Below are 15,805 nucleotides of genomic sequence, written 5' to 3' on the forward strand. Positions count from 1 at the left end.
GTGTTCCAGTTCTTCAAAACCACCAAACACTCTCACTTGCAGTTCCCGCGCCTCCCGGCTCAGTCCCTGATGCACGCTTCCACACACTTGTTGGTGGCAACAACAGTCCCCTCCCCCAGCGCCCACCATCAGCTCTCTCCATTAGTTCTCTACCTTTGAATGGCTCCCGGCTCTCTTTCTTTCCTTCCCCCTGCCCACGCCCACATGCAGGCAGGCAAGGAAAGGGAGACAGAGCCGTGCGCAGCTCTCAGCTCTTCCAGCTCTTGCTGCCTCTCCCCCAACATCGAATCCTCAGAGACACAGGCAAAGCCACCACAGCGGTAGCGCCCTGAGTTGTTTGCTTCTCCACTACTGCTTCTTCTTCCGCCAGCATCACCTCTCTGGGTAGGGCAATTCTTAACTAACCAAGCATGCTAAGACAACTTGGGATGCTACCGTTGTGGCGGCTTTGCCTGCATCTCCAAGGCTTCGATGTTGGGAGAGGCAGCGAGGGCTAGAAGAGCTGAGAGCTGCACACGTCTCCATCTCCCTTGTCTGCCTGCATGTGGGCACGGGGGGGGGGGGGAAAGAAAGAGAGGCAGGAGCAATTCAAAGTTAGAGAACTAATGGGGAGAGCTAACAGTGGGCACTGCAGTGGGATTGTTGCCACCGCCACTGCCGTGTGTGGGAGCTGGTTGGCGCGTGCATCACAGGGACCTGACTCCGGGGTCCCTTGAAGAGCTGGGAGGTGCAAGAATTACACAGCCCAGATTAATTGCTTTGGGGGGGGGGGCATTTCTTCTGCGGCTCACCAAAATTCTTCCAAGGCCCACCGGTTGGCGACCGCTGCTTTAAAGGACTATGGAGTAGTATATAAGTCTATTGGCAGTTTGCATTAAGAACCTCTTCCAATGTATCAAAATATTGGTACTGATTGCAACTGCACATTGTTTCATGTGATCACATGGCCACCACCACACACACACACACCACACACACATTTCAGTGAGTGGCAAAGGCTATCACTCATTCTCAAAAGAAACTAAAGAAGGAATGGATAAGACGATAGCCTGATCTGAATCAGCTATCTGTCCCATACTAACTGAAATAATAGGAAAAAGTAACACAACTCTTAAATGGGGGTCTATTAGCAAATTCAGTTGTAAGCAGGCTTCTCCCATCATGGTTCATATTAGGAGAAAAAGCCCTTTACTGTGCACATGCAGACATTTATTTGCTATCTATTTATGGTCCTGCTGAGAGGTGTTTCTATCAGTTCTGTCCATCTCTGTAGAACCAGTAGCTCTGAAGAGCAGCAGACAAAGAACTGGTTCTATGTCTGCTGATGTTTTTGCTCACCCACCCTCCCGGGCTCTTACCTGATCTTTATTTCCTGATTTTTCAACTTCAGCTGCCAAATGAGGCACAGCTGCAGTTAAAAAAACAAGAAAAGAGGGCTGTTTCAAAGGCTGCTTCTCGGCAGGCAGCGTGCTAATGACGATTTATAACGATTTATAATGATTTATAGGCACGCGGCTCACAGCGGGCAGGGAAGCTTGTAAATCCCGAACCGGTAGTTAACCCTTTCGTATCCCACCCCTGGTTCTGCTGTATTAAATTAAGGGTTCATCCACTGCAGCATTCAGTTTCTGACTAGGAGTAGTCGGACTTCTCTTAAGAAATTCATACTGTATAAAGGTTTCTAGCTTTCAGAATCAGATCAAGGCTGAATTATAATATCTCTTTCTAGATACAATAATTAATTGAACTATGCTATCACCTCATCTTCCAATACTGATTCCTATGTGCGTATTACAGCTTGTATTATATGAAACAGGACTTTGCACTTGAGTAGTTTTGCATAGGGTCTTAGGAGTTATAGCTGCCACTTCTTTCTCAAAAACAATGAGTTTAAATGACTCATGTATATGTACGGTTTACCCTATTCATTCTGATCACAAGCTGTAGAAGTAGAAGTGATTCTTAGATGGATCTGCCTTTCCAATGAAGTAACACACTACTTCATATGTTAAGCTCCAATAGCACTCTGAAAAATAACATCTTTAAACTATGGTCTTTTGGATTTCTATCCACAGGAGTGACAGTTTTTCAAATTACAGTTGTATAAAATGTTAAAACCATCACATTGTAGTTGTTTCTACATTTGTATAAACTTTACTATGTAAAACAACTATTTTTATTGTACTCCAACATTTAAAGGTAAGAACAATTTTAGTTCTTCATAGTGCTAAATGAAAGTGCTGGAAAATTCAATATTAAATTTGATTTCTGAAACCCCTTTTTATTTTGAAGACATGTTGCATCCCTGTTTAGTACACCTACCTAGTTTTGTAGTGATTTTCTTTCAAAAATACTATTACTGTGTATTCTCGTAACAGAAAAACCTTCCTGAAAAGCTGAAAACTTTTATTCTTGCCGTAACTACAATAAAATTGAAATCACAGTCTCATTGTACCAGAAATAAATATGAAAAGAATTCAAAGTATCCTAAAAATCATTAGGAGAAACTTTAAAAAGTTCACATTCCATTAGGAAATGTTACATGATAAACCAGTTAGAGAATGATCTAAAGCAAAACTAAAGAAGGATATATAGAATATTTTACTTTAGTCAAATGCTCAGCATTAAAAAAAAAACATGGTTCTGGATTCAGCACCCCCAGATTATTTCATTCCCCCAAATTCCAGGTCAAAATAATTAGGCTAATTCTGTCTGTGCACTGGTATGCAGCATTCAGCAACTATATTATAAAATACAAACACACAGAAATAACACTTCCTTGCTTTCTTGTGCTCCTTTTTTGATCAAGTAAAACACGTTCTTTGGTTATTAATTTTTTTAAATGGAAATGCTGAGCAGTCATTATTGTAACGGGTGAGAATCTACATTTTCCCAGCTATTGAGATATTACACTGAGCAGGATCCTGCCTTATAATCAGATTTTCAACCCGAGAAGGAAAGTTCCTGCTGCATCTCCTTTTTATACCAGTGCTAAGTCTGGAAAAAAACAAGTTGATAATGATTGGTATACAGTAAAATGTGCTCCTTCTATGGAGTCAAGTCTGGTTCTCATGTAGTGAAAATAATATAGTAATATCAATGGTAAAAACCACATTTAACTACTGGGATTAGGAGAATAGATTTTGCCAATTCTGATTTTTAAAAATCCCAGTTGCCCCAAATATAATATAGTTCTGTATACAGCATTTCAAATATACTTCAATATGCTGGTCATAAGACAACACAATTTTAAAGGAAATATTTGCATGGAAAATGTTGCATTTCAAATGTATTCATAATGACTCTTTTTACAGTTTTGGTAAATTATTATAAGAAAAGAAAAGGTTTTTTCCCTCCCTTTTTTCAAAGACAGAAAGAATATACAATACATATACAGGTTGACAATCTGATTAAGCTAAAGCAATCTTCACTTAGCTCAGTTCCTAGAGTTCTTTAGGCTATAATACCAATCAAAACAAAAAGTTTTTCACGAATGAAACAATAAATCAAAGAACCAAGAACTATGCTTATTTAGAACATCCATCTCTATTTCTATATATACATACACACATAAGTTTATAACTTTCCATGAAAATCAACCTATATTCTATTGAACAAAAAAGTAATTGTAAAAAGTTTGCTAATTTAACAAAATGGGAAAGAAATGGCTGCTATCAAAATATACAATTTGAATTGCAGGCTAAAAGGCGTATGTTATTAAAAAATAGTTTTAAGCAAAATCCCTTGCTTGTTATAGAGAAGAACTGTTGGCCTTTCATTGTAACGTGGTGATCCAACAATGTTTTATAAAAGGTTGAATTATGACTTCTTCTTTATCTGTAATAATGTTCTTCACAAATGCTGACAGGATTTTTTTTTCCTTTCTGGATCACAATAGTTTTCAAAATGAAATGGCAGTCTAGAATTCAGAATCTCAAGTGGGATTTATGCTTGACCATATACCTGCAACATAAAGGGGAGAGAACCCATATTACCAGAGCTGCTACCTACATAAATTTGCAAATTAAGGCATGAATTCTTAAAAGGTAAAAATGATATATACAATTCAAAATACAACAATTCAATTAAAAAGGTAAAATCAAGGAAGTATATATCCATTTGTGAGAGGGAAGAAGAATTATAATTACATTTAGGTATCATCCATCCTAAAAACCAGTTTAGCATAGTGGCTAAGGTCAATTTGGCTAGAAGCCAAAAGAGCATAAGTTCTAATATAACTTCCATTCTTAGATATAGTTGGGTGACCTAGTACCAGTCACTTTCTCTAAGAAAACAAGGAAACCGCTTCTGAAAAACCTTGCCCAGAAAATTGCAGGGACTCATCCAAGCAGTCTCTAAGAATCAGACACAATTGAAGAGAAGAAAAAAGAATCATTCTACTTGCTTCTTAGCATATTGTTTAGAAATGCTTTGTTGAACTTTCTACAACAGAAGACTTTTATTTCCAAACAAATTTATTATCGATTTCCATGTAACTGCATAACTTCTATTATTTTTACCGGTGGTTTGAAAACAATGATAAAGAGGGCAGATAAGATGAACTGGAGTAGTAGTTTAATAGATCTATTTATTTAATAATATTTGTACAGTTTTTCATCCAAAAATCTCAAAGCGACTATTAAACTAGAGGTCAATTGTAATTCTTCAATCAAAAATCTTAAAGTGGTTAATAAACTAAAGTTCAACCACAATTACCGAGCACAAAAACAATGTTTCCATTTTTCACTTAAATGAAATTACACATGGGTCTCTAGTTAGGGACATCAAAAAACAGTATTCTAAAATAGAAAATTCAACTTACACCTTTCTGAAACCAATCTTAATGGCTAAACAAATTCATTAAAGAAGAGATACTGATAGGCTGGGACTCTGTGGACTAAAATTATTTTTGGAAAGGGACGGGGAGCTAGTATTGTTTTCCAAAACTAGTGAAACTTAGATAACATAGACTGCTAAGTGTAAGTGTATATTTATTTTTAATATGAAAATTTGTATATTAAGGGAAAAAAAACCTAGCAGAGTTTTGTATATAGAGTATATTTGGGATCTGGTATATGATGGAGATGAATTTTTTTTTCCAGATCCACTATTTTTAAAAATAGTAACTCAATGTAATGCATGTGAAACTAACCTGATAAAGCATACAGCATCCTAAAGCAGTCCTTATGCTATACTAGTTTATTTATGAAATGTATACACATATAGTGAATAAATTCATAACAGGTATTGCAAATAACATAAAAACAAGAACAAAAACATTTAAAGTGGAGTATTAGAAGTTATAAAATATTCAAAAATATTGACATTTATTTCTTTATTACATTGGTACATCACCCATCTCGCTCTGCAAAATGACTCTGGGAGGTTAATATACTGTATTACATTAAATATATAATAATTTATATAATTTAAATTTATATCAGATTCCAAAATCCAATATGTCATTTTTATTTTATAAATGTATAAAGTCACCTGACTCCATTATGAATCTGGGTTGCAATAAAACACAGTTTTTGTACAAAATATATAGTTTATAAAGATTTTTTTTATCTGTACAGTGATTCCTGATCTTTAGATAACAATACAGTTGTAGCTTTCCCTTTCAGATGGATATTTACCTGTCCAATGTTTCCCAGAATCGCAGGAACACTGGTCTGTCCAAGTGCCGTTTATGATAACTGAGTTCTAAAAGTGTTACATCCCATTTCTGGACATTTGGATCTAGACGAACCTCATCATACTTAAGATGAAAGGCTTTAACTATATAAAATGAGAGAGAAGGCAGAAAAATGAACCAATAATTTCCCAAACCCAAATACATTTTGAAGAATTATGACAGAGAAAATAGAACCTAGGGGAAAGAATATTGTCTAAGCTACTGCTATGGGAGACTGTTCTGATGTCATTTGAGAATGCAACAAGATTTGAATAGAAGTTCCATTTATGTAACAAGGAAATTTCTGACTATCTCAATGTCTGTGAGGGTAGAAGCATTCTCACTTCCATTTCACTTGAATCTAGATGTTCATTACAGCCCACAGAGGAATAGCTTTTCACACAAATGAATTGTTCCAAAGGCCAGCATTATACAAAGAGTGCCACAGGGGAATAAGACTGGAGATATGCAACATACCTTAAGCTTACTGGTCAAGCCATTCATTTCTGACGAGAAATTAATTAAATTTGTCTCTACAGATTAAAAATAAAACAAAAGGCCCTTCCAAGGATTTCAACTCTTTTGTGAAATAGTCCCAACTCCAATTCCTACATCTGGGTTTTTAGAATTCTCTGTTTGCTTCTTACAGGATTATTAGTGGGGCTTATTTTTATTTCATCTTTTCATAAAGCAGTATTCCTTTGTTTTTTGGACTGTCTTTTATCATGGAATTTGTTACAGACAGTTGAGATTCTTACCTAAAGTAGAAGTTACCTAACATCACTTGCCCAATTGGGGACAACATTTTAGTTAATCAAATTCTGAACTGTTTTATTAACTGAATAATATTAACCGAATAATTAACTGATGACTCAAACATAATCAGAGGTTGTGTGCCTCTGCTGCTTCCAAACATATTCCTTCCTCTATACCCTTTAGATTTATGTTAAAAGTCAAAATATTATTTAATATTAAATCCTATAGAAAACCATCCCCAAAAAGTATCATGTAATTTCTTCAGTTTCATTAATTATCAATTACACGATCAATTCCTTTGTTTCCCTTGGTAGTTTAGCAACTAAGAGCAGGAGGAACAAGGATGAAGTCTACCCTCAGCTATGCAAATTTATTAACTGACTTTGAGCTCTCAGCTCAACATGTGTCATAGGATTGTTTTGATGAAAATTTGGGGATACATACTATGAATGCAACCTTGAGCATCTGGCAGGATAAAAATCTAAGGGAAAAAAACCTAACACTAATATACATCAACAGTATATAGACTCCTAATTTACATGGCTACATTTCACATTCTTATATAACCAATGAAGAACTGATGGTACAGAAAGCAGCAATGTCGATCAGGAAACATATGAATAATATTTGAATACTATGGTTATAATCCAAAGGTGGAGGAAAAAATAGCCAAAGATTGCCAGCTTCCTCCTTCCAATAATGGGAATGTTCTAAGTAGTATTGCGCTTAGAAAGCTCCCACAATTGATATTCAAACACTGGTTCCAATCCACATTTGTAAGATGGATCCTACCCACATGGAAAAATGTATTAAATGGCAAGACTCCCTAGAGTGTATTACCTGTGAATTGGATATTCAAATCATCAAGATAAAATATTTGATTATATATAGTGTACGTGTGTATACATACACACACACACACATACACACCTAAGAGCATAACATCTGGTAGCAAATATAGGAAAAGTGGTATATCAACGTTATATATTAAGAATATTCTTAGCATTTTTTTAAAAAGAAGTTTAATCTCATATTCTAGACACCAATTTTCCTTTAGAAAGGAAGTACATTAAATATACTTAAAGTATATTACCTATATCTAAACTAAGAAAGTATGCACCTAACAAATAAATTTATGAATATCAAACTGATATTCTCAGTAGGGAAAGTTTTGTGAATAAGAATCTGTCCACAAAAAGTGATCTTCAAGTTCAATAGGCTTGCATTAACATGTGATTGTGACTAGACCTTTAAAATGGCATTCAAATAAAACATTTATGTTGGTTAAAATGCCAAAATATAAAAGTTTCCACTCCAAATATTAACTTCCTCATAAACATCTGTGAACTGATGAGATAAAGTAAATTATTTTTATAGGAGCACACAATGCAGTCCACAAATAGAAGGATTAAAGATCAAACTTTGCAGACCTATGGCCTAGGATAAGATTTTGGCAAGCATAAAAGCTGATGTGAGATACTGCAGATGAAATCTAATGAAAGAGTTGTACAATACATTTAGACTTCTTGCATCTCTCTGTAATCCTTGTGAAGTTAAAAGACTTTAAGAGCATATTTTCACAGTTAAGAATTTATAATTTATGTTTAAATCATGTTTCCTGGGGCAAATAGAAGATTTTACAGAGAACTAAGAAAGCTGTTGGGATTCAGGATGCCCTTTGATACTGTAATTGAGTTTAAAATGACCCTGAAGAATAAAGCAGAAGGCAGGTCACAAGGTAGAGACTGGCATTTTGTGAACAAATATGAACAAAATCTATTATAATTAAGAAGAATGTCAACTGTTGGGTTAAAAAACATAGATTAGTTATTGACAGAAAACCTGAATACAGCCTCAAGGTTAGATTTGATAATTTTTTCATCACTGATATAGAGTAGGGGTTCTTCATGATTGCACATGCACCTTTTCTATCTACTGTATAATTCTTTGGCCATCTACTGTTGGGGTTCTTCTGTTTGTCTCTTTTAGGTATTTCATTGAAGAAATTTTGTTTCAGATCTCCATTGCTTTGGTTCATCTTTCAGGGGATTGCTTTTTTCAATGATTGCTGCTTCTTCTTTTTCTTATTTTTTAAAGATGCCAGTCTACAATAAATTTTGTAATTTAATATAGGTAAACATGCTTTAAAACCCTGTTAGTCTTCATATTAGAAAGAAGCTGTTTACCTTTGCTAACATTTGATTTCATTTTTGAAGGTCAAGAGCTACACATTTCTAGCAGCAAGAATTGGTTTGGAGATAATATTTACATTATTATTATTTCAACCTTCTCTGTCTTCCTGTTTTCTAAGGATGACTACTTGCTTTATGGTAACACAATGGGAAGACGTCACAGAGATCAATTACATCTTGGTTCTTTTTCAGTTCTTAACCTGACTTCTCAATTCTCAATCTGACTGGTTCTATTGTATTCAATAGCTAGGTTAAAATTTAGGGTCAGCCATAGACGCTTCCCAGATGGCTCTTGGCCAGTTAGTCTCTCTGAGCCCAATTTACCTCACAGTATTTTTTTTAAAGGAGTGTTATGTATATTTCCTTGTACTCATAGAAGAAAAATATAATATAAACACAATAAAAAAATTAATAGAAGCTGGACAGCAAGCTGGGTTTGCTAACTAACTGAATCTTTAATGAGACCACAACAGCTTTGATAGTGCCACCAGACTTTAAGATCAAGACATAACAAAGATAATTTATGAATGAATACAGTGCATAAAATACATCTAAGTAAAACCTTACTTTTTGCAAAAATATCAACAGGTGATCCATCAGGTAGTAACCATGGCCAGCCCTTGAATTGCCAGGCAGGACCTTGGACAAACACAGCCACAACACGATCCCTAAAATATACATATAAAAAGAGAGAGAAACACTCAGATTTCAGTCACAAAAAGTTCAATAATGGATTAAGAGCTCTCAATTAGCTGAGAATGACCACAGTGACCACAGGGGTGCTGTGATGGTTATATATGTTAGGACTGATTGCAAATGACCTTTCCGCACCATCGTAACTTTGAACAAATTATGCATGTAAGGAGGTAGCAGATGGCTCTGTATCAAAAGTAAAATATTCAGGATAATGACTAAAAATACATTATTTATAACTATATTGATTTTAGATTTGGTTGAGAAAAGCAATACCAATTGCAACAAAACACTCTCTCTTACCAATCTTGAGGCATGAGTTTAAGAGGCTGATCAACTACACGATATGGCACTGTAACACTGACTGTAGTTCCACCAGGCTGCATTTGGTCTTTCCTTCTTTGTATTAAAGTTTCATTCTCTCGCTGACAGCCTTGCTTTTTCTTTTCATCAGATGGTACAAACCTTAAAAGTAGAGGTGGTGAAAGAATTAATACTGTAGACTGGTACTGACTTTATATAGTCAAAGTAAAAATAAGCGAGTATCTACTATGGAAACAATTCAGGAGGTGTATTGTACTGGACTATAAAAATGACTTTCTGATTTCTTTTTTAAATATTCCTTGATCAGTATTGAACAAATCAAGTAACATCATTTCAATTATCTACAAGTAGATATGTTAAGTCTCCTGGAGCATAAACGATGAAGAAACTAAACAGATAGTCTTCAATTTGTGACCATTCGTTTAGTAACTATTCAAAGTTACAACAGTACTCAAAAAAAAACCTGGCTTACAACTGGTCCTCGCACTTACAGCCATACAGCCATAGAGTATCTCCATGGTTCCATGATCATAATTTGGATTCTTGGCAATGGGTATGTATTTATGATGGTTGCAGGGTCCCAAGATCATGTGATTGCCATTTGCAGCCTTCCTAGCCACCTTCTGACAAGCCAGATTTGCACAACACTAGGATGATTTACCTAACAATTGCAGTGATTCACTTAACAATTGTGGCACAAAAGTTTATAAAACCAGGTGCAATTCACTTAATAATCACCTTGCTTAGCAATGGAAATTCCCAATTGTGCTTTTTAAATTGAGGACTACCTTTATTGTAGACTAATTTTATCAAGCTAAATCTGGATGCTAATAAGACTTGGTTTACATGTACATCTATCATGCAAATTTTAAACCCGAATTGTTTCTATTAGGTATAATATCAGAAAAACTTCATAAGAAATTTTTCGCACTATAAGATGCGGTCCCCCTAAAAAAGTGGGTGGAAATGTCTGTGTGCCATATAAAGCAAATGTTGTCAAAGCCTCACCCACCCACTGGCCACCATCCTTCAGCCTCTGCCTCCCAGAAATTTGCTTCCTTGCAGTAAACAGCCTGGTCAGCTTCAACATAGCCTGCTTTAGCACGAGCAGCTGATTGGTGATTTCCATGCATCCTATTTTCGGCCTCCGTATGTCCCATTTTCAGCCCATTCCAAGTGACAACGGTTGCTGCCAGATTGCCACTGCCAGGAATTAGCCAAAAAAGGGGTACACGGAGGCCGAAAACAGGACACACGGAGAGGCCATGCAGAGGCCAAAAACAGGGCACACGGAGGCAGCAATAGGAAGCAGTGGCAATCCCTGCAGCCCGGAACAGCTGATTGGCTGATCCAATCGCCAATCAGCTGCTCATGCTAAATCAGTCTGTTCTGAAGCTGACCAGGCTGTTTGCTGCAAAGAGGCAAATTGTTCGGAGGCAGAGGCAGATTTTTTTGGGTTTTTGTTCTCTTCCCAAAAAGCTAGGTCCGTCTTATAGTCTGGAGCATGTTATAGTGCAAAAAATACAGTATGTATTTAATATAAACAGCAGCGACGATTATTTTCACACAATATTGGAAAAATGAAGATATACCACGAGATGAATAGTCAAAAAGATACTAGATTATGCAGAAATGGATTGACATTGAAAATTAAACAGAAAGAGGATGCAGAATATTATCAAACATGGAATTTATTTTACCAATGGTTGGAAAAAAGGGGTGGAGACTAAGAATATAATTTGTATTGTTAAGAAAAAGACATACCCAGACAACACAATGTTTATTACTAAGAAATGTTTTTATTTATTTATTTTAATTTGTCAATCACTTACAAGATAATAGGTATAAGTATATACATAGTTATGAATACATGAAATGGGTACATATAAGAAAAATAAAACACAATAGGACAGGGACGGTAGGCACGTTGGTGTGCTTATGTACACCCCCTACAGACCTCTTAGGAAAGGGGTGAGGTCAATAGTAGACAGTCTAAGGTTAAAGTTTTTGGGGTTTGGGGAAGAAACCACAGAGTCAGGTAAAGTATTCCAGACATTGACCACTCTGTTGCTGAAGTCGTATTTCCTGCAATCAAGTTTGGTGCGATTAACCTTGAGTTTGTATCTATTGTGTGCTCCTGTGTTGTTATGGCTGAAGCTGATGTATTCATTGACAGGTAGGACATTGCAATGTATGATTTTATATACCATACTTAGATCAGATCAAAGACGGTGTAATTCAAGGTTTTCTAGGTCTAGAATTTCAAGTCTGGTTGCATAAGGTATTCTACAATGAGTAGAGGAGTGGAGAACTCTTCTTGTGAAATATTTCTGGACTTTCTCAACTGTGCTACTATCAGGTACGTAATCTGGGTTCCAGACTGATGAGCTGTATTCGAGTATTGGTCTGGCAAATGTTTTGTATGCTCTAGTTAGTAGTGTGATATTACCAGAGAAAAAGCTACGTAGGATTAGGTTAACAACTCTTAATGCCTTTTTTGCTATATAGTTACAGTGGCACTAGTAACATTAGAGCTTAGCACTTAGATCATTAGAGATGAGTATTCCAAGGTCCTTTACAGAGCTTGGATCATCAACAAGGTCTTGACTATTCAGCTTGTATTTTATTTACTGATTTTTTTTGCCAATATGTAAGACAGAGCATTTATTTGTTGAAATCTGAAGTTGCCATTTGTTTGACCATTCTGATACATACAAGATCTTTTTGAAGGGTAGCAGTATTGTCTGTGGTATTAAACAGCTTTACATCATCAGTGAAGAGAACGCAGTTGCTCTTGATATGATCACAGAGGTCATTTATGTAGAGTATGAAAAGAGTTGGTCCTAGAACACTGCCTTGGGGGACACCACTATTGACAGGTACAGAATTTGATAGGACGCTCCCAATTTTGACCATTTGTTGTCTGTTTGACAGGAATGCTTCTATCCAGTTATGAAGTTGTCCAGAGATACCATAAGATTTTAGTTTTAGGAGTAGTTTGTCGTGTACTACTGAATCAAAGGCTTTACAGAAGTCTATGTAGATTGCATCTATTGTTTTGCCCTGATCAAGTTGTGTAGTCCATATGTATTTGCAGTGTAAGAGTTGCAGATTACAGGATAGGTTTTTTCTGAAACCAAATTGTTTATTAGAGATTAGGTTGTTTGTCTCTAAGTGGAGGATAATGGATTAGTTAATAATTGATTCCAGGTGATGCAGTATAAGGAGATTGGTCTGTAATTTTCAACTAGGCTGGGGTCTCCCTTTTTGAAGATGGGGATGACCGTGGCTTGTGACCATAGGTTAGGCAAGGAGCTGGTCCTGAAATATTTTTCAAAGATTATGCTTAGAGGTTCTGCAATGGCAGTGGATAGCTTTTTTAAGAAGTAGGCACATAATCCGTCCGGTCCAATAGATAGAAATGGTTTTAGATTGCATAGTGCTTTTTCAACATTGTCTTCTGTAAAATCGATATGTATTAGATCATTGTTGTCTGTGGTTTGGCTAGGAAATACTGGGCATGATCCATTGCTGTTTACAAATACTGAGCCAAAGAATGTGTTAAAGAAGTTGGCTTTAATGGTGACATCATTGCAGTCTTTACCATTAGGTCCTATCAGGGGTGGGATGGACCTTGAGTCTTTTAGTTTGTTGTTTACAAAATTGTAAAAAGTGCGGGTGGAATTGGTGCGTAGGTTTTCCTCTTGTTTAATGTGATAATTGGTGCATTCAGTCTTTATCTGGTAGCATAAATTTTTGTATCGGCTTTTGAAGTTGGCAACATGACCAGATTTGTTTTTCCTCCAGAGTGATCTCTTTTTGGATTGAAGTTTCTTTATTGTTATGAGTAATCTTTTTTTTTTTTGGGGGGAGTTGTTATTGGTACATACAGTTTGATGACTCTTTCGACTTCAAGTAAAAATATGTTGTAATGGTCTTCAACAGAATTGCATCCAGTGAATAGAGATTGCCAATCAAGGGATGAGAGATCGTGATCTATAAGACCATAGTTGCCTTTTTTGAGGTTATAATTGGGGATTATATCATTGTGATGATTTTTGTGTGGGCTTATGTGATAAAAAAATCAATAAAATAAAAATAATAATATAAAAGACTTGGTTTAATAAATCTTATGTCATGAAGTCTTTTAAGATGGCACACGACACTGTTTCGACTAAGGAAAAGGAAAGTTAGGCAGCCCAGCAATGATCACTGTTTTAGGGTGCTAATATTAAGTTCAGTTTAGCAGCAGATTCTGCTCAATGTCTCTCAAATTAAAATCAATTTCTAACAAATGTATTAATTTATTTTAAAATATTCAACTTTAATATCATCCATGGTGGCCAGAATAGTACTAATGGGTTGACGTATAGTAATTTTTTTCCTAATTTGGACATTTAATTTGTTCATGAAATTTGTTTAAAGTTGGACTAGAAGAAAATATCAACACTACTGTAACAAGACACAGACCTATTACCTAAGAATATGGATTATGGAGTTTGAAAGAATATGATTCTACTAAGATGTTTATTAATATAAATATTAATTATATGTGTGCTATGGTGAAAAAGACAACCTTCTACTGCCAAACCTTTAAATATATATTTATAAGCGCAACAATGCTAATGATTAAACACTATATTTAAACAATGAAATTTATTGCATTTGTTTGCTTTTGAGAATAGCTTCTCCTTAGAGACAGTCAATACTAATGTAATCATAACTAAATGCCCTGTAAATTTCCATCAGTTTAACTAAAGAAATTGAATTTATCAGTATAAGCTAATGTTTGTGGTCTGCTGATGTTTCCAAACAAATATAAAGTTAAAATAAGAAAACCACACACTCTAGACTTCCAAGCCTTTTCAATATAAAATAAATAAAATAGTTTTTGATAGACTAGTATAATGCAAATAAAATCATGCTACTGAAATAGGAAAAAAAAACCTAAAATGTTGAAATATCATTTTAATATATATTTATATTTAGGGAGAAACATGCCATCATATGAGAAGAAATCTCTTATCTGTTTTTAAGTCTTCCTTTTCTAATCACCTTCAAGATATCTTAGTATTTCCAGGGCAATGCAACTGAAATTCTTCTGTGTGCAAATAATGGAGAAATAGCAACTGAGAGTTCAGCAAGTGGTTTCATGTTTTATTAATTTTGCTTTTATAATTTATTTATATTGAAAAAAAGTTTTCAGCACCAATCCACTTTATCTCTTCTATTTCTGGTTGCTTGCTGGGTATGTAACACAAATGATTGTGAAGATCAATTTATCAAGCATAAAACAACCAAATGTGAATTTATTTAGACAGAGAATGTCAACAACCAAGTAACCCTGTTTTAACTTTACATTTCTCTATTTCCCATGTAAATTTTCTCAAACTTTATCTTTACAATAATCAAAATTATGCCTACTGATTGTAATTAGTTTTTAAACAATTATTTCAATTCAAGTTTATATCCTAAAACTACGCATAACTACAAGGTGCTCCTTCCTATAAAATCAAGAATCCTACCTATAAAATCAGGAATTTATTTTTTATTAGCAAATTTATACAGCTTAACATATAATCCAATAAAATATTACTACTACTTTTCCTCATATCCTTCAATCCCATCTTAAACCCCATTATTTCAAACTTTTGCTATCAGTTTTCAGTGTGAGAATCAGAGAAGTTGGCAAACCCTTTTAAAGAGAAAGTCATCCATTCTAATTCAATTCGACAGTGAGAAACTGCTTCCAACAAGCAAAGTTCATGGGGAAAACTGGATTTGTTTAATGACTGTATGACTGACTTAATGATTCACTTATCAACCATGGCAAAAAGGGTGTGACACACTTACTGACTACCTTGATTAGCAATAGAAATTCTGGTCCCAACTGTGGTCATAAATTGAGGACTATTTGTAGAATATATTGCTATTCAACAATAATACTAGAATTCCACAAGGGATGCTATCAATGGAAAGGAGGAAAGATGTGTTTTGGAAGGGAATTAAGACTTGAAGCGAAACTTTAAACCACTTTTGATTTTTTTAAGCACAGATAGGAGATGGGTACTATAACATTTGTGCTGTGATGAACTATAATTTCTTTTTAGACAAGATACCAAAAGTGTATGGAGATATATGGAGATAATTAGGCTTTCAATAT

At 35.1% G+C, this 15,805-nt stretch overlaps 1 protein-coding gene across 1 annotated transcript in view; it reads right to left on the reverse strand.

Moving 5' to 3' along the window:
* Positions 1-2,389: 2,389 nt before the first annotated feature.
* CDC73 (cell division cycle 73) overlaps positions 2,390-15,805 on the reverse strand; it is a 107,702-nt gene continuing 94,286 nt past the window's right edge. Inside the window, exons 14-17 of the mRNA XM_026703223.2 lie at positions 9,622-9,783; positions 9,193-9,293; positions 5,640-5,781; positions 2,390-3,963 (exon numbers count right to left, since the gene is read on the reverse strand). Coding sequence (XP_026559008.1) covers positions 3,927-3,963; positions 5,640-5,781; positions 9,193-9,293; positions 9,622-9,783 — 442 coding nt within the window. The 3' untranslated portion in view covers positions 2,390-3,926. The remainder of the gene's footprint in view (positions 3,964-5,639; positions 5,782-9,192; positions 9,294-9,621; positions 9,784-15,805) is intronic.

The sequence above is a fragment of the Pseudonaja textilis genome, chromosome 3 (genome assembly GCF_049901715.1).
Source record: "Pseudonaja textilis isolate UNSWEBS1 chromosome 3, rPseTex1.2, whole genome shotgun sequence".
NCBI classification, from domain to species: Eukaryota; Metazoa; Chordata; class Lepidosauria; order Squamata; family Elapidae; genus Pseudonaja; species Pseudonaja textilis.